The sequence below is a fragment of the Cavia porcellus genome, unplaced genomic scaffold, assembly GCF_034190915.1.
Source record: "Cavia porcellus strain 051 isolate PalLab524CR breed Dunkin Hartley unplaced genomic scaffold, mCavPor4.1 scaffold_32, whole genome shotgun sequence".
NCBI lineage: Eukaryota > Metazoa > Chordata > Mammalia > Rodentia > Caviidae > Cavia > Cavia porcellus.
In genome coordinates, this window is record NW_026947515.1 from 20,405,220 (window position 1) to 20,424,363 (window position 19,144).

The following is a 19,144-nucleotide window of genomic DNA, read 5'->3' on the forward strand; positions in this document are numbered from 1 at the left end:
AGTCTCCGTTGGCACCCCCCCCCCCCCCGCATACCCCACCTAAAGCCTGGTTGGTCGGAATCCATGGGTTGCAGACTTCCAAAACAATCGTCGTTTTCTTTATTGACTTTTTTTTTTCTGAATGCAATGACTTTTTTACTCTTAAGGAAAATAAACATCTTTTAGAAACAGCTCGATACACACAATCTTCAGTGTGAAGCAATATACTAATAAGAACACTAGTCGTCTTAACATTTACAGTCTTCATATATATTATATATATGTATATGTATACATATATATACACTATATAACGAGGCCAGGTATAATACACACGTTTACCATTTTACAGTCATATGTACAGGAAGTTGCTAGGGCGGCCCCGGGCAGGGGGCTGCCTCAGGCCTATCGAAGCGTGGACAGAGCTGAGGACACGGACAGACTGGCAGGACTGGCCCGAGCCGGTGGTGGCTGCACGGGAAGGGCATCGCGATAGCTCCCTGCCCGGCAAGGGCCCGGGTGGGGCTCTGTGTTGCGGGGCGCACGACGCACGGGCGGCGACACACGGGAGAAGCGAGCATGTTCCCAACATATATACATTCTATGTAACATATATATAGAGGGGTACACAGGTTTTGTACACGAATCTAGCGCTGTCCCTGCTCCCATGCCAAATGGTGCTGACCAGTGGTGTTGCAAGGAGACGACTGCGCATCCTCCAGAGGTGGGCTCATCCTGTCCAATGTTTCTGCTGCACTCCAGGCTGGGCTCCAGGGGTGGGTGCAGAACTGGGAAGTGTACGAACAGAAGCCAAAGGGTGCCCTGATCCCGCCCACACCCAGGGAGCCCGCGTCCTCTGGGCAAAGGCCCACAACTACCCCACCTTTGCCGGAGCCATGGGACAGCTTTGGCAAAGGCCGAGTGGCAGCGCTCTCTGAAGCCTTTGGCCTGTCCCCCGCTGACTTGGCCCTCTTCTAAAAGGCCTCTGTCCCCCATAACCCCATCCCTGCCTCATCCACAGAACTAAGAGCCACTATTGGCCTCTTCCAGGGTGGTCTCGGCCCCCCACCCTTGACCCCTGGGCGCCCAGCTACATGCCACAACCTATTGGGGTGGCAGCAGCACCCATGAGGAATGTGTGCCACCACGTTTTAGAACTTTTGGAGTGAAAGAGCGTCTCCAGGCCAAAGCCTCTCCTACTCCTGCCGGAGACTGGGTGCCCCGAGGAATCTGGCCGCTCAGCGCCTCTCCTCTGCAAGCCTGGGCCTCAAGGGTGTGTGGGCAAGAAAGCCCTGTGCCATCTGGTTCCGGGAGCAGGGGTCTCCGGAACAGGTTTTCTCCCCAACCCGGGGCCACAGGTAGGGCCCTCGGTGGCCGGATCCAAGATTCGGCACCCGGATCAAGGATGAGCTCTGGACGCACGCTGGGAGCAACTCCAAGGCCTCGGGCTGCACAGGCGGCTCCTCTCCTTTGGCGGCAGGCGGCAGACCGACTCTGACGGCTCCTCTGGCTGTTGCGGTGGATTACAACGGCAGCCTCTGCCGGGGAATAGGGAATGCGAACAGCGGGGTTAGGCTATCTGAGGGTGGCAAGGCGCTAATTTTCCCCAAGGCCCCGCCCACGCCGAGGCCCCGCCCACGGTGAGGCCCCGCCCACAGGGCCCCGCCCCCAGCCCAACAGTTTTCTACTGAGGTCTTTTTCCTCAGTAAAGGCATGGCGGGGCTCTTTCTCTGGCTTTCTTTCCAGCCCCTCTTCGCCAGGGGCTGAGTCCCCAGTGTCTTCCCTAGGTCCTGTTTGGCGAGGGTTCTGGGGGGTTCTCCCAGGGTTGGCTCATGGTTCTCCCCCGGCCCAGGAGGGCTCTCTTGGGACCCGGTTGGTGGACAGGGGACAACCTGCCCCTCAGCAAGGCTAGGTGGGCTGGGGATGGGGCGTCTGGGGTGAGCCCTGCTGGGATCTGCAGGTCAAGGAAGGGGCTTGTAAAGGAAGTGAAAAAATGGGGTCCTACTGGTCACCTACCTTATGTTTGGGACATTTCAAAGAAAAGTTCTCTTCGATGAATACGCAACCTGTGACAAAAGAGAAATTTGGGGGTTAGGCAGGGTGGGGGAGGCTGCTGGCGTTTAGTCAGCAGAGGGGAGGAGGCATGACACCAGGTCCCAGGCAGTAGGAACTGTCTTCACAAGGAGCCTTGGGCGGGGTTGTGGCCCAGTGATGGGAGTGTAAGCTTAGCTAGCACACAAAAAGCTCCATTCCCGGTACTAAAAAAAAAGAAGGTCCTCCAGGAAATGAACTTCGGCACAGGAATGTCAAAGGACCTCCTGTATCCCTCTTTCTTGATGTTCTGTATCCTCACCTGACTTCATCCTAGAAAGTGCACCCCTCCATGCCCCATAGCCAGCTCCTTCTTGTCACTAGGGAGAGCTTCCCCAGCTCCTTAAAGCAGAAGCCCACCTGCCCACGGCACCCCACTCCTCAGGCTTCCCCTCGGGACCTACCACACTGGCCACAATCTCCTGTCACAACAGGCATGTCCATTACTCCTCGACTTCCTTCCCTAGGGGAAGGCAGGCTTTTTGAGGGATGTGTGCCCAGCCTCTAGAGAGGGCTGATGCCCATGGGATGCCATTTGGTGACATGGGTCAGCTACTCTGAGCCTTTGTCTCCACATCTGTATGATGACCATTATGCCATCTACTGTGTGTACATCATGGGCACCAGGGACTGGTGAGGAGAGTATAAACGTTCCCCACAGATGTGGCACAGGGCAGGTGCTCAGTCTGCAGGGGCCTGGCATTGGGTGCTACACACAGGTATCAGCGCTAAGCGAATCCCAGCAAGTATGTGGGTTCTCAGAGAAGGTGTAACACAACACCTCACCCCTCCTCCTGCTTCCACCCAGGGAGACCCCAGCTTTTCCATGGACACCCCATCCAATACCCCCAGGCTCCTTCTGGGCTCCTCATCCCTTTCTTCCAGTGTTAGTGGCCAGGGGAGCACCTTTACCCAGTGTACCCTTCCAGCTCAACTTGGAGTGGCACCAGGGTGGAAAGCAGGAACAGATCTGCAGCCTGACGGCAAGGGAGGATGGATGTGGGACTCTCAAGATCTCTCTCATTTTCCTGACAACCCTGCTGGAAAGCTGGGCACCTGCCAACCTGAGAACTACCCACAAGGTTTGTCCTTCTAGGGCCGGTGCCGAAGGCAGCCAGCAGCTTTCCCAGCCTGTGTTTGGGCAAGGTAAACTCAGTTCGGCGCCGGCGTGAGACTTTCCCAAGAGTATGAAGCCAAGAGGCAGCCCTCTGGGGCAGCAAGGCCCAGGGCTCAGGCCACTGCCAAACCAGCTGGCTCAGCAGTCACCCAGGGTGGCCCACGCTGGGCATAAGAGGGGAGATGCCAGGAAGGCTGTGGCATCGATCGCCTGCTCCTTTCCTGAGTCTTGCATCTGGGTATGCAGGTGGCCTGATGTTGGGAACAGGAAGTTTAGATAGGACACCTTAGTTACTGCTAGTCTCCAAAACGGGGTCTCCTGCTATAAGGAAAGCAGGAGGAAGGGGGCCAGGGCCACATGCAGGGTTGAAAGCGGCAGCCTCGGGTGGCCTAGGTCCTGCAGCCTGACAGCCCAACCAGGGCCCCGCCCCAATGGGTCCCTGCTAAGTTCCCTGGGGAAACAGCTCCCCCAGCTCCTCTTTCTCCCTTCCTCCCTGCTTCTTGAGGCCTTATCTGTCCCCACGGCTCTGACTACAGCACCTGTTTCCTGAGGGTCTCCGCCACCACCAGCTGTTCAGAGTATCCAACTCCCTCTGTCCCTCCCGGGCTCTGAGCTCCCTCTGACCAGTGGCCACTGATGGTCTGTCCTGAGAGCCTCTGGGAGAGCTCCCATAGCGTTGTCTGCTGATGTCTCAAATTCAGCCTGTCTGTGGGCCACCACAGATATGGCAGGTAGACATCGCTTGCCAGTGTCCAGCTCCAATGGACAGGTGCCATGCATCCTCTACCATGACTTTCAGTCTGTCAGGGCCGGGCTGCTGAAGGGGCTGCACGTGGAGCAGAAAGGGACTGAGCAGCTGGGGCTTCCCAAGGGCATCCTCACCCCCACCCCAGGATGCCAGCCGACTTGTGCCCTTGACATTTTAGCCAGTAAGTTGGGCCTGGAGGTCAGTCACCAAGCAGCACCTCTGTTTCCCACTGTCTTGCCTATACGAACTCCTCTCCCACATGAGGAAGCTCGAACGTTGGGCTTCACACTAGTTTACCCCAAGTTCCGTGGTCTTAGTGCTTCCATCCACGCTAAGCAACTACCCCCTCCTTCCTGGATTCTTCGCCTGACCGTGTCAGCGTCCTCCTTCCCAGCCCTCTCTGGTCTCCATTCCCATGGCTCCACAGAAATTCCTGTTGTATGGAGAATCCTTCTAAGACTTCAAGGAAAAAGTCTACTGCTCAAAGTCTGCGTACAAGTCTTACTGCTGCCTATGTCACCCAACCCTTTGAGGCCTGGCTCAAATGTCACCTCCACCTGCAAGTCTTCCCGGCTTTTTTTGCAGTTCAAATAGGATGAACTTCTTCCATGGTACAGGCTCCCTCCCCCTGCTCTGGTCTCCGTTACTGTGAGCAAGAACTACATTTTCCTAGGTGCTGGCATCCAAGGTAAACCTTTTCTCCGTGTGTGTGTTTGCATGCATGCAGTTAGGAAAAAAGAACAGAGGACACAGAGAGAGTAGCCAGGCACTCTGCTTCTGGCAGTATCTTGCTGTGTGGCTGGGGGACCCTGGCATGCGGGGGTGTGGTGAGTTGCCATAGGGAGGGGTTCATCCATTATGGTTGCTATGGTGGGGAATGAGGCCATGTGCCCAGTAAATGACTGGAGCACCCATGGGAATCTGGTTCACACTGCTCCAGGCAGGATGCGGCAAGAGCCCCTGCCATGGCCTGCTCCACCCGCCCCTCCCTGCCTGACACTGGAGCTCAGTCCTGTCAAGGAACTGTCACCTGTGTGCACTCCCAGGCAGGCCTGGGGCCTACGTGGGCCCACCACCCAGCTGCAGGCAGGGCCAAGGCAGGGTCTAGCATGGGCACTGGGGCTGAAGGGGTGTTTGTGGGTTTTTGGGAAGAGTGACTGAGTCCTGGGTACTCAGGCTTTGTCCACGGCAAGGCAGGGTCATAGTCACCTCCCGCCTTCTAGGCTCAAAACAGGACTGAGTGTACCCTGTCTGGGTACTTCACTCTGCTGCAAACAGCTCTGGAGTAAGGGACTAGGAAAATTCCCATGTCACCAGAGGGGGAATCAAGGCAGAGACTCCTACAGACTACCTGCAACGACACAGTCAGAAAAGCCCCCAGGTTTGGCCCGACAGCTCCTTAAAATATTGTCGACATCCTTGACTAATGTCACACAGCAAACAACAGCTTTCTTCAGGTGAAATAAGGGCGCTTTCTGAGCCTCAGTTTCCCTGCCTGGTGGAGGAAGGGTTCTGGGGGTGCTGGATCTCTCTAGCCCTTTCAATCTCGTCACTGGTTCAGTTGCTTAACAAACACCCATGGAGCAGGCCAATGAGGAAGAATACAAATGAGCGGCCACGGAGGAGCCTACGCCTGTGCCTCTGGCCCCCGGGGCCCTGCTCAAAACCTTCCGCAAGGGCTCCCTGTGGCCGACTGGAGAGCGAGCACCTGGCCTCAGTCTCTGTGTTGAACTCATGTACCCCAGTGTGTTCAGTTTTTAAGGGTTCTAGTATAATCGTTTCCTTTCTTTATGCTCAGTAAATTTCTCTTCAGCCTTCCAGCCCTAGCCCCGATATCCTTCTCTGAGATCTCTTTTACCCCTTGGTAATGACAGCTCTTCATGTTCTAACTTTTTTTTTTTTTGAGACTGCACAGTTGAGGCTGTAGCCCAGGCTGGCTTTGCACTCGCAATAGTTCTCCTGCCTCAGCCTCTCAAGTGCTGGGATTACAGGCATAAGCCACCATGCCCGGCTCATGTTATAATGTCTGCCTTCCTCTCATTGTTTTGGGCAGTCCTTAATCAAACAGCTGGGGACGGACCCCTCCAGCCTAGGTATAGGCAGAAAGAAAGACGAAGAGATAAAGAATTGCTGGGGTAGATGGGTTTATCGGTACATGCTATAATTCTAACCCTAGGAGGTGGAGACAGAAATATCTCAAGTGCAAGCCCAGCCTGGGCATCTTATTGAGACCTCTCATAGTATTTGACAAAGGGCGGGAAAAATAGCTTGACTGAAAGGCCCAGAGTTCAATTCCCAGCACACACACACACACACACAGTTGCTCTGGTGAGAGCAGGTAAGCAGAGGTCACATGGGGCCCGGGTGGTGGAGGGGAGGACCAGGGCTCAGGGCCCTGCACTGCTCAGATGGTCCCCCAGGCCTTCCTGCTCCCAAGCTGCTCTTACCTGCATCACTGGCACATGGGTAGTGGTAGGTATGGATGCATCCTTTGTAGGAGCACCCAATGGTGGCCCCGGCTTCCTGGCAGCTGGAACACGTCTGATGAAGAGAGAGAGAAGGCAGTTGAGTCGTCATGCTTTTGGACAGGTTCCTGCAATCCCAGAGCCCTTTCTCCAAAATAGCAAGAATCAGCAGGATGGAGGCACAACCATGAGGCTGCGTTCTGTGGCACCCAGGCTAGCATGCTGGGTAGGGGCACTATCACGGCCATGACTGCAGCTGCCAGCCAGTGGTGGCTGAGCACTTCCTACATGTGGGCCGTGGAGTGTCCTTGTTCTGGCTCATAACAGCCCCTCGAGATGGGTGATCTTACTTAGTAACCCCACTTTACAGGAGGTAAAAGCAAGGCTTCCCCTGCAGGCAAGTGTGGTAGCAGGAGGGGTACTGTCTGTCCTACCCAAGGACTCAACTGTTACCCTCCCTGGGATGAATGCGTCTTTAGATCTGGAGGAGGCAACAGGTGCTCCCCTCGAGATGCTAACTTCACGGGAACTGATGCTGACCGGCGTGCATCCACCCTATCCTGGCCTGGCTGCTCAGGGTAGCACATGGCCAGGATGGGCTGGTGGGGCTGGGAAGGTCTTAAGAAGGTGAAGCAAAATTCAAGGCCTATAGGGAGGTAACAGTCACTTGCTCTGAGCCAGGATGCCTGGAAGTTCAGTTATACTGCTGTTTTTCCTAATTACCTACAACAGTGCAAGGGCTATCCTGCCTGGACATTCACCCCTCCAGCTGGGCCCCAGGCCCAGAAGCTAAGCAGGGTTAGACAGTCACAATCACCAACCCATGCTCCAGGAGCAGGAGCAGGTTCTACCCCAAAACCCTGCGCCTTGGGGAGGCCAGAAACAGATGTGGTTGGGGGCTAAGAAACATTCTAGAACCCTGAGTTTTCAGTGTCTGGTGGGCAGTTTCTTTTACTAAGACTGAGGCCTTCCCATCTGATCTGGGACAGGCTCCTGGGGAACTGGGGCCCAACATCCCCCCAGTTCCTCACCCAAAAAGGGGTGATGAAGCATGAGTCTCTCATCCACAGTGGACCTTGGGGCGTTGTGACGTTTAAGGGGAGCTCTGGGGCCCCTCCGGCTGACGGCCTCTCTCCACTTCACCTGTGCTGGGGCCCCCAGCAACCCTCGAGGCAGGAATTTGAAAGGCTATTGTAGATGTGAGGAAACTGAGGTACAGAGGGACAAGGCTCAGGTGCTTCTGACCCCAGCCACCCCAACAGGGCTGTGGCCCTGAACTCTCTGCCCTGGCTGGCCAAGAAGCCCATACCAGGGCCCAGGCAGACGCCAGCCTCCTGACAGCAAGAGTGCCCCCCATCCTCAGCATCCCATGGCCAGGCCTCGTCTGGATGGAGGTGGGGTGCACGGTGGTATTGTGGGCAGGGCTTGAGGAAGCCTGGGTTAGGGGCAGGCTGTGGTCCCAGGAGGTGGGCATGGCAGGGCTCAGAGGGCAGGTATTATGGGGGTGGGGGCTGAAGGAAGAGGGGTGTCCCTGGGGGCTCACAGTTTTGTCCTCCAGAGAGCAGAAGGGAGGCCAAAGTACCACAGGTGTCTCGAGGTAGGGCTGGGGCCTCAGCTGCACACCGAGCACACCTGCTGCACACCTGCTGTGTCCAGGCAGGTCACGGCCCACCTGCATAATCTCGAAGTCCTGTGATGGGTTCAGCTTCTGGGGCTCACAGAGGACAAGTGCCTTCCTGGAGTTACAGAACCGGCCCTTGGCAGAGATGGGATTTAAACCGGGGTCTGTTGGACTCCACAGGAATGTGATGTCACTGAGGCAGAAAGGAACAGTGACCCTGAGGGTTCCTCTCTGTGGAGCCTGGGGAGACCAAACCCTGCCCATTCCTCCAGGGTGTTTAGTGAGGACGGCCTGGCTTCTCCACACAGGGATGCTTTGTGGTAAGACCTCTGAAGCCGAGGGCAGCAACCTCCTGTCTCCAGTATGCACCCAGCTGCCAACCCCAGGCAAGGCCGGGACCATCTGTCTGGTAGGGAGACAGTGACCAGCAAACACCTGTTCAGGTGTGCTTCCCTTTCTGGCCTTCTTGGGACGCTCCCAAGCCTCTCTGCAGCAGGGCCAACAGATAGGGATGGTGGGCAGGCTCTGCCCTGGCTGAGTGATATGGGGGGAGGGGCACCTCTTCCTCAGTCCAGCAAGATTGTGTTTGCATGTGCGCAGGTCAATGACCCATGACCCATGGCACTGCGGTGGACACAGGCAGGCAAGGGGTTCCATCCATGCTCACTGCTGTCTCCTTGCCCAAGCCAGCCAGAGGCACAGGGCACACAGAAATGATGGCGTATGGGCCGGGGGTCTGAGTGTTGGGGAGGGGAGACCAGCACTCTACAAGACCAGAGCCAAGGCCACAGTGTGCAGGGTACTTTTCAGTGCGGCTGACGTGGGTGGCAGAGGAGGTGATCTGGAGTTATTATGTGTTCATGACAGGACAGACGTGAGCCTACTTCAAGGACTCAATGACCCAAAGGAAGCAAGAAGGAAGGAAAACTGAGAAGAACCAGAGCACACGGGGCCACCATCTGCTGGGCCACAGGCTGGGCCTTCCCCAGGGAGGTGGGGGCTGCTCTGCCTGTAAGGAAGAGGTGGGCAGGGAGGCATGGCAGGTTCTCCGGCCATCCTGCCGGGCTGCAGTCAGAACCTTCGAGGTGGGGGCGGGGGTGGCTGTGGGGTGTGGCTCAGCCACATGATGCCATGGCCCGCTGTGGGGTGTGGGGGTTCTGCGGGGGGCAGCTGGGTAGCAAAGCAGGGGAGGGGAGCACAGACAGGCTAAGAGGCAACTCTGCCTGGTCACCAGATAGCTCAGCAGACAGCCCCAGCCTATACAGGTTCCCTGGAGACCGACTGCACACAGCAATAGCAGGTAGGGGGGAGGGACAGAGGGACAGAAGGAAGGGGGGGGGAGGAGAGGAATGGGGGGGGAGGAGAGGAATGGGGGACTCCAGACAGGGCAGTGCAGAGCTTGTGTGGGCCATCACAGTGAGAACTCAGCTCCTGCACCAGGCAGCATCATTCCACAGGAGCCCAACAGGGCCCTGAATGTGTGTGCAGGGTGGGGTGGGGGGTTGGAGAAAGCAGCCCCCCACTGCCTGGGTGGTGCTTCTGCTGACCCCTACCTTGCTGCTGGCTAATGCTGCCTTGCACACGCCTGTACAGAGACTGGGCCCGGCCAGAAGGGAGCCTGAGGAGCCAGCACCAAGTGGCCTGCAGAACTCCAGCAGGAGTCACTGCCGTAAGGACACCAGCAGGCCATCCTACTAGTTCTCAGGATACCAGACAGGAGCCCCTAAATGTGAGTCAGGTGCCACCCTAACAGCATGACAGATAGCACCTCACAATCCTCAAGGTGGGTAACAACGGCCATGGCCGACCGTGAACACAGGGTGGCTCCCAGCAGTCACAGATGTTCAGTGGCCAGAGCTCCCTGCAGGGCAGTTGAGAACCAAAGGTTGGGGAACCTTGGCCTGCCCTACAGTGTGGGTCAGTGGCCCTGGGGGCACTGGCAAGGGGAGGGCCTGTGACGTGTCCCCTGCTTTAGCCCTGGGATTGAGGGGTCCTTCTAAGCCCAGCTTGCTGGCCATGTAACTCCAGGAGGCCTCAGAGCTTATATGGGCACCAGCATCTCAGGGCTTGAGGTGGGGCCAAAGCTAGAAGGTAGCGGGGGAAATGAGCAGGCGCTGGTCAGGCTGGACATGAGCTGCAGGAGGAAGTCTCCAGGGATGGGCTAGGTTTGTTCATCCTGCTTTCACCTTAGATATGAGCCGCAATCCCCTCGGGGGCCTACGGACAGTGCTCTGTGACAGTGCAGCCTTGGAGAGCCCCGGCTCCCCAGCTGCCTGCTCCTGCTTGTGCTTTGGACCCCTGAACTCCCCACCCCACTGGGCCGGCCTCTTACCATGTCCACGGCCACTTTCATGGCCTCCTGTAGCCCAAAGAGCTTCCCGGCCACCAGGTAGACCCCGCCGGTCCACACAGCGCAGGCCTCGTGCACCCAGTGCTCCTGGGTGTCCCCCACAGGCTCTGCGGGGGCCTCCTTGACGCACTCATGCTTGCGGCTCTTGTCGACTGGGGCCATCTCCTCACCCCCGTCACCCCGGCCATCACAACAGTAGCAACTCTGTAGGCGCCGGGACAGGCCACGGGCACTGGTGCGCAGTGAGCCCTGCTTGGCCGGGTCGGCTGGGCCATCAAGCCTGGGGGGCTTCCCGGCAGCAGTGGCAGCAGTGGCAGCAGCGGCAGCCACACACTCAAGGCCCTTGAGTGTTCTCTCGAGAGGCAACAGGGCCTCCTCACAGGTGCCTTCTGGACGCACCTTCTCCTTGAGTTTTGGCTTCTTTTTGGGGAGGCAGTGTTCAGGGTAGTAGGGTCCACAGAGGTCTCCGAGGTCCTTGAAGTTGGCCGGGTTTTGGCAGAGGCAGCAAACAAGGCAAGAGGTACTCAGGGCCTTGGAAACCACAGGCCCCAGGTGCATCATAGAGGAGAGAGGCAGGGAGGGCCGTGACTGCAGGACGGAGCCTCCAGGGAGTGTGGTCAGGTAAGCCCCCGCTACATCCAAGGAGGATGATGATGAGGAAGAGGAGCTGAAGGATGAAGGCTTCCTGTGGGGTTTGGGCTCATCCCCTGGGGAGTTGACAACAGTGCATACAGTGGTAAATGCATCTCGCTTCTCCACCCGCACAAAGGGCGAGAAGGCAGGGGTCCGGCTGTCTGCCCTCAGTCGCTTGCAAGAGGAAATGTACTTGAGGCGGATTTCAGGCTCTGCAGGATCCAGGGGGAGCACCTGCTGCTGCCGCCTCCGCTTGGCACGCCCCTTACAGGGTGAAGTGTTGGTGTTTTTGGCCCGGCCCCGGGTGAGGCGCTTCCGCTTGGAATAGCTGCTGTAGTTGGCATGGCCTGGCTGCTTCTGTGCCCTTGTCTGGGGCTGGCAGGACCGGCCCTCAGAGGGCTGGGAGGCCATGCCCAGCTCCTCTGTCTTTGGCTTCTTGCCTCCACTAGAATTGTCCTCGCCACCCCCCTGTGTGCTGCTGGCCCTGTCTCGGGGACTGAGGAGCAGAGCTGGACCAAGGTAGGGCCGCTTCTCCAGTGGGCCTTTGGGGAGTCCGAGACCTCCAGCTCTGCCTTTCCGGCTCCTCTTCTTAGGTGCCAGGGCAGTTGCCCCTGGCTGCAGGGCCTCTGGGGAGGTGAAGGCCTCAGTTTTGAAACAGTTGACAGAGGACAGTTTCTTACTGCTCACAAGTTTGCCTTTCAAAGACCTGCTGGCTGCATTTCTGCATAGTGGGTCCATTCCCACAGCTGCCGGAAGCTTCTGCCCAGTGCCCACGCTCACCAGACCTTCCTCTGCCCTTGCCGGGCTGCCTCCGGCACTCTTCATGCCACCCCGTTCCTTCTCGGGGAGGGCTGGGCTCAGAGGCGTCCCTGGAGGGGCCCCTGGCACTCTGCATGTGAACTTCTTGAGACCCGGGGAAGTGATCTTCTGCACGATGGCCTCCAGCTTCAGGCCTCGGCCCTTCCGGGGCGGCAGCACCTTGGTCTTCATGGCCCCCGGGAAGGCCGCCCGAGAAGCGAGCTTGATGCAGGTTTCGGGGCTCTCCGGAGGTGAGGACTTCATGGTGGGCTCGCTGTTGCCCTTGAGCTTGGGCTTTTTGGGGGACGACACCCTCCTGAAGAGGGCGGGGGAGTCCTCGGCCCTCTCCTCCTTCCCATCTGCCCCACTGCCAGTGTTAGTGGTGGTGGTGGTGCTACCGCTTCGCAAAACCAGGTTCCGCTTCTTGGTAGGGACTGGAGCCATGAAGGCAGACTTCCTTTTGAGAGCGTGGAGGGGCCGATCGGAAAGCTTGCCCCCAGTACAAGGCTTGGGGACCCTTGCCCGCTGGCCTACTCTGCCCTCCTTCTGGGGGCTGCCAGCGACTTTGAATGTGGTGGGCAGGTGGTTGTTGGCAAGGAGCTTTTTGGTGGCCCGGCAGTTGGGGAGCCGGCTCTCTGAAGGCCGTCTCCGCTTGGCATGGAAGACCTCCTGGGGCTTCGTGCGGGACCGAAGGATCATAGAGCGTTGGTCCTTACTAGGAGTACTGGGAGAGTCTGTCTCCTTGGTTTTGGAGCCCATGGGGCTGCTATCGGAGGCCACAGGCAAGGCAGCTGGGTTGCTGGGGCTGGATGCAGCCTTGGGTGAAGGTTTCCCTACCCTCTTGCCTGATTTGAAGGCGGCTCGCTGCTTGCCCCCCAGCTTGTCAGGGGGTGCGGGTGTGGTGGTCAGGCCTGGAGGTCCAGGTGTGCGGGGTTCACTCAGGGCCGTGAAGGAGCGTGTACACATCCTGGGGAGCCCTTCTGAGGTGCCCCGTCCTGGGGCCCCGGCCCCTTCCATCTGTCCCTGGGGAGGCCCTGTGCAGGATTCAGGGAGCAAGAGGTCTTTGGGCAGCGCTGGTGCCCTGCATGGGGAGTCCTCAGCCTCAGGCAGCCCCCGGTGCACCCGACGGCTCCGTAAACTTTTGCCCCGGGGCACAGGCTCTTTCTTAGCAATGGGTGCTTCGGGCACAGCTGGCTTGTTGGGCTTCTGGACCAGGGAGGCTTCCGAGGTGGTAGAATCAGCCGGAGCCCGCTCCCCCTCAGAACTCCCTTCCCCTGGCTTCATGTGGGACAGGGAGGACTCAAACCAGCTCTGGACTTTTGACTCAGCACCCACGGTGGGGCCCAGCAAGATGACAGACTCTCCAGAGAGGTGGCACGGGGAGCCCCAGCTGGCCTTGGAGTCCAACACTTCTTCCACCTCCTCCTTGGTGCAGATGAGGGGGGCCTTCGGAGAAAGTGGGTCCTGCATGCCAGGCCTCTGCTCTGGGCTGCCCAGCAGCTCACAAAGGGAGGAGTACTCCTCCTCAGCCTCCAGGTCCTCCTTCCTCCCTGGGGGCGGCAACAGCGGCAGGTCCCCAAAATCTGCAGCAGCGCAGCAGTGGCGGCTATCCTCCAGCCACCGGTCGGCCTTACCCACATCATCGGGGCACTGCAATATCCCTCCCACCTCCTCCTTCACCCCACCCGCCGCCTCCTGCTTGAAGTCCCTGGGCAGTGCAACTGCCTTCTCCCCAGGGGGCTCCTCCTCCTGGAAGCCCAGGCAGCCTGAAGCCTCGTGGCTGTCCCCTTTGCCCACACCATCTGAGGTCTTTCCACCCTGCTCCAGGCCTTTGGCAAGCTCACCAGGGTGCAGTCCCCACCGGGGACAAGCATCACCCAGGTTCTCCTCTGGCCACGCAAAGGGGTTGGCACTGTCTGCTGAGCTGGCAGTAGTTGTGTCTGGAAAGCAGTCAAAAGCTGTTGTGGTGGGGTCTGGAGTGGCAGCCCCGAGGGTGGGCTTGGTGCCAAAGGAGAGGGAACCAGTTGTCTTCTTGGGATCAGGACTGGCAAAGGCCACAGATGGGTCTTCAAAGAGTCCTGGGCTGAATTCCTTGGAGCCACTACCCTTGTCCAGCTGCAAAGAATCAGGCAGGGTCTCTGGCTCCCCGGGCCGTGGCCATACACTCTTGGCTACTGAGTCCAGGCAGGCGCTGTGGTTCTCCAGGGAGAAGGGAGGCTTGCCAGCGTCCTTGGCCAAGCTGGGAGCCTCAACCCAAGCCTTGTCAGTCTTCTCACCGATGGCTTCTTGCAGCCCCAAGATCTCAGAGGCCAGGTCCTCCTGTGCCAGGGCACTGAGGAGCAGCCGAGGACAGTCCCGCTCACTGGCCACAAACTTGGAGAAGCTGTCCAGTGGCAGAGTGCTGTGCAAGCTCTGGAAGGAGTCATCTGATTTGGTAGACATGTCATCGGGTGAGGTCACAGAACAGGTGGACACAGACTCAGGCTTGGCCTTTGAATTACTATTGACTCTGGCAGGGCTGCCCCGGGGCTGGCTGCAGTAGAGGAAGCTTCTCTCCAGTGGGTCCTCAGAGCCGCTCAGGTAGTCAGCCTCCTGTGGCTCGGCATGGGTGGACTGTGGGGTGTTGCTCAGTGGCTCAGACAGTGGTGTGCCTGACGGCTCAGCCGAGTAGCCACTACCTTCAGGGCTGCAGTGCTGGCTCTTGTGCTGCTCTGGAGTCCTGGACACAAGGTTCTTGACCCCTTTCTTCTGTGGTACAGCAGCCTTGGACAGCAGAAGCTGCTGTACTGTGTTGGAGATGTTCTCTACCTGTGAGGTCAGTGCTGTGAGGCTCTGCAGGCTGAGATCTGAGAGCAGGTTTTCGGGGATCTTTTCCTTCTGAATGGGCTTACAGTTGCTGGCCTGGGGGTCCACAGAGCTGGCAGCATCCGTTGGGGAGGGGTTGAGCAGGGGCATGAAGTGACTGTGGTCGGTGACTCCCGTGGGGAAGGCTCCAGCACTGAGTGGCTGCTGGCTGTATGGGAAGCTCTCAAGGTTGGGCATCAAGGGCGATGGAGTGGAGCTATATGATGGTGAGCGTCCCACAGAGCGTGCAGGGGAGTGGCTGGAGCTGGGACTGAAAGTCTGGTAGTACTGCTCCGGCGTCCGTACAGCCGCATCTGGCTGGCAGTAGCCCTGGCCTTGCTGTCCATAGTGTTGGTATTTGGCGAGGTTTTGGTAATGGAGGGTTTCCTGGGCATGGTGCCGGCTCTGAAGAGTTTGCTGTTGCTGCTGCTGCTGCTGCTGCTGTTGCTGGTCGTAGCTGAGGCGGCCTGACTGATAGGCGTGAAGGTTTGGGACCCGCTGCCCTGGGGCCAGGCTGGTATTGGCGGTGAGTGGCCTGTCATGGGGCTGGGTGGACGGTGCTGTGCAACTCTTGTAAGAGTGGGCTCCCTGTGTGCCACCCTGGACAGAGGAAGAGTAAGTAGAAGAGGCAGGGAAGGACTGGGAGTGCTGGGGGAAGTGGCCACCCTGGGGAAAAGGCAAAGGTGAGGCAATGTCATTCTGCAGTTTCTGCCTTTGAAGTTTGGGATACGCCAGAGGCTGCTGGGGCTGTGGCAGCTGCTGGGGTGGCGGTGGCGGCGGCTGCTGGACGTGCAGGGAGTGAGTCCGGAAGGGAAGCTGGGTACCTTGCTCTGGGTACTGCCTGCCAGGGGGTACTGCTGTCTTTTTCATCAAGTTCTCATCGTATTTGCCCACACCCCCTGGCAGGGGCTGTGGCTGAGGAGGTGGTGGCTGTGGGGCACCCCAGGCCTGCAGGCCCTCCTCGCCAGAGTAGCGTCCCGGGTAAGGGCTGCTGTCCTGAACACCGCCATAGCCAGGGAAAGCTGGCCTCCCCTGCAGGGCCTGCTGTGAGGGCAGGGCCTTGCCGCCTCGGTGGTACTTCTCAGTGGCCACTGCAGCCCCCGTACCAGAGGGGGTGCTAGTGCCACCCTCATAGCCCGGGTAAGGCTGCGGATTATAATAGTCCTTTGCGAGCAGCCGCTGCCGGTCACAGCTCAGCCCAGCCTGACTCGGCTGTCTATAATTCTCCAGACGCGATGTTTCCTGTGAGGTCTGTGGGTAGTTCTGTTGTTTGCCATGGAAACCACACCTTTCTCTAAAAGACTGCATGACTCGGGCTGGTTATCTGTGAAAAGAAAAGAAAAAGGGGGAGCAGAGGAAGAGCAATTCAGATAGGCCACATCCTTGTCCTTTACCTTGAGCAGCCACCCTCCCAGCCATCTACGACCCTCCGCTCCCCACACACAGCCCTCAGGCAGAACCTCCCCCACAGCTGTGCACATATTGACAACTTCTGTGTCGGGGAGGAATGCTCCATAATTCCTGCCACTGCAGCGCTTGCAGCTGAGCCTGCCAAGGACAGCCACCACAGGGCGAGCGGGAGGTGCAAAGCAAGCTGCTCAGAGCCAGGCCACCAGGAGTGGTCATTCCACCTTCCTGCTGGCCAGCTCCTCCCCTCCGCCCCCATCCACCACTCCCAGCCCTTCCAGACAGCTCAAAAGCATTTAGCAGAGCAATTCCGGCTCCGTTGTCCCCTGGGGCTGGCTAGATCCTGTAATTTTAGTCCCTGCGTGGCTGTGCTCAGGCATGACCCCACGGTGCAGGGGCCCCACGAGGATCTGCCCTTGCCCTGCCTGGGAGAGGACACTAGCTAAGGGCTGACTCGAAGCAGACAGACAGATATCGCCCCACCCCCTGTACACACAGAGGCTGTCATCCACACACCTCCCCTATCACTGCCACGCCATCTGGAATCTGTCTGTTCCTTCCAGCAGACATCGACTAGGGGAGGCTGAGCCACTGTAGACATGAAACATCCCTTCCTCTGATTCCCAGAAATACAGGATGGCAGCACCTGCCTCCTGTTCCTGATATCATAGGTGCATAAACAGATTACATGGCTAGAGTGAGGGAGTGCATACTAATAGTGACAGAGACACAATCTTGTGAGCATGGAGAACACACCCAGGTGTGATGCAGCCCTGCCCCCTCTGGCGGGGTCCCTCCGGTTCTCCCCAGGGCAGGTGGCACTCAAGGGCCCATGATTTTTGACACTGGAGTCCTGACAGGATCTAATCTGCCCTGAAGCAGGATTCTGGGTCTGAAAATGACCCAGGACAAGGTGGAGGCCTAGGATGTTCACAATCCATGACAGACTCGGGGGTCTAAATTAAAGGTTCCTCAAAGGACCTGCCTGGCTTGGTCACCCCAGATGAGCCTTAAGAGAGGAACAAAGGGAGAAAAAACCCAGGATCTACGGGAGACCTAGTAAGGGACTGGCCATCAGCTCTCAGTTCTGGAGGACTCAGCATTGGACCTAGTGACCAGGAGTCGGCAAGAAGGGGCTCTGCTTGGCCTGTGTGACCCAAGCCCTAGGGAGGGGGTGCGGGGTAGGGACTTTCCAGTTCTCATTCCCAAACACTAGAAGAGGGAGGGGTGGCCTGCCTCAGACTACAAAGATTCCAGGGCATTTTGAGGGGTTGGCAAGAAATGAAGGTGGGAGGGGGGCAGGACCAGGAGGAGAAAACAATTCCACAGATGTGAGGAGGAGAGGAATGAGAAAGAGGAAAGATGCAGAGCCGGGGGAGGAGTGAAGGGAAATGCCCCAGAAGGGAGGCTCAGTTCCTCACCTTCTTCTTTGGCCAAGATCCCCAAAGATGCCTTCTTCATTCACTGTCTGGGATTGCCCTCAGGAAAGGGCAGGAAGAGGGGAAGACCTCCATCCACCTTACCAGGCAGCCCGGCAGCTCGGGAGCCTGCCAGCACAGCCCCAGAGGGTCAGCCTAAACTGCCTCTCCTTCCCTGGGGAGTCAGCCTGCCTGACCCAGCCACAAAGCAAGGTGCCCTTCCCCCAAGGACCAGCCCCACCCCACCAGATTTGTTGAGGTGTCACACTCTGCCCTCTCCAGAGCCACCACAGGCATCCCCGAGGAGGAGAGGAGGAGAGAGAAGTGGCCCACTCACCCTTCTGACTTCAGCCCTGACAGCTCAGACAGAACACTTGAGGACATGCTCATCTAGAGGAGCTGGCAGTGGCTCCTGGCCAGCTGTGCAACCCTAGCCCAGGCAGAGGGAACTAGCCAGCCCCGTGGGCTCCTCATGCTCCCCAGCTCAGGTGAAGGCCACCTCTGCCCAAAACCTGGCTTGTTACCCTTTCCGAGCAAGTCCAGCTCCAAGGCTGCGGTGCGGCACCCCCCACTCCTTGCCCTCCCCTGGCGCATGTTTATGAGTCCAGAATGCGAAAACCCAGGACCATTTTGAAGGCTGCGCCTCCCTCGTATATCTGCACAAATTACATTTCTGCTTTTATTAGTCCCAGATCACTCTCATTTCCTGCTGAGTGTCCTGTGGATATCATTAACATTTCTACGGCTTTATTTTTTATTTTTTTTCACATTCTCCAAAATACATTACCAGAAACATTATTTAAAAAGAGAAGGGGTGGGTGGGTGTGTCATTAGTAGTGTCCTCTCCTTGCCTGCTCCATCGTCATCTCCCCCTTCCTGTTTAATCAGTCCAGCTGCTGCATCTTTTAATTTAGCCAAGCTAGATTATAGGCGGGTTTCCCAATACATCCGAGCAGCTGGATGTGGAGAAACATCTATCTCTAAGAAAAGACAGTTCAATTAAAATATAAGAGGCTCAGTGCCTGATGGACACGGGCAAAAAATACTCGCCCCAACACCACCCTCCAACCCCAGATGGAGGGAGGGATGCAGGAACAAAGGCATGGTAGCATCACAGCTGCCTCTCAGAGCTGCCTGCCAAGGTCCCACTGGCTCTGCCAGGAAGAAATAGGGCGCTTCCTCTTTAAGAGCGGCTTCAGCCTGCCATGGGCTCTGTTGTTATTAATTATTGTGATTATGATTATTTTTCAAGAGCACTGGGAAAGGAGATGGAAGGGAGGAAAGGCAGGCAGCAGGGCTGGGTTGCGCAGCATCATCAGGAGAGAAGGGAGAATAAAAGACTGCTTGGTAGGGAGGTGGTAGCCTTTGAACATGGGGGGTGGGGAAGAAGTGGCTCAGAGGGCAGCCCAGGGCCTGGGCTGTCAGCGGAGAGGACCCCTCACACCCAGGGTCCCTCTGCTTCCCCCCTGCCTCTCCTGCTGGCCAAGGCTTCTCATTCTGCACCTGGAAGGCAGTGGCAGGTAGGGAAAGGAGCCCTGGACATCCTAAGCACCGGAGTCATGGATGCTCTTTTACCAGGTCACAGGACAGGGCGGCTGCCAGGCTCGGCATGGCTGGAGTTCCAGGCCACACATCCCAGCATTGGGCCCAGGGTCCAGAGCTCCAAGACATTT

General features: G+C 58.0%; 1 protein-coding gene across 6 annotated transcripts in view; it reads right to left on the reverse strand.

The window, feature by feature from the left end:
- Positions 1-76: 76 nt before the first annotated feature.
- Rai1 (retinoic acid induced 1) overlaps positions 77-19,144 on the reverse strand; it is a 76,541-nt gene continuing 57,473 nt past the window's right edge. For all 6 annotated transcript variants that reach the window (XM_063242260.1, XM_063242265.1, XM_063242264.1 and 3 more), the window contains exons 2-5: positions 10,354-15,970; positions 6,383-6,476; positions 1,996-2,045; positions 77-1,517 (exon numbers count right to left, since the gene is read on the reverse strand). In XM_063242260.1, the coding sequence (XP_063098330.1) occupies positions 1,503-1,517; positions 1,996-2,045; positions 6,383-6,476; positions 10,354-15,954 (5,760 nt within the window). In that variant the 5' untranslated portion in view covers positions 15,955-15,970 and the 3' untranslated portion in view covers positions 77-1,502. The remainder of the gene's footprint in view (positions 1,518-1,995; positions 2,046-6,382; positions 6,477-10,353; positions 15,971-19,144) is intronic.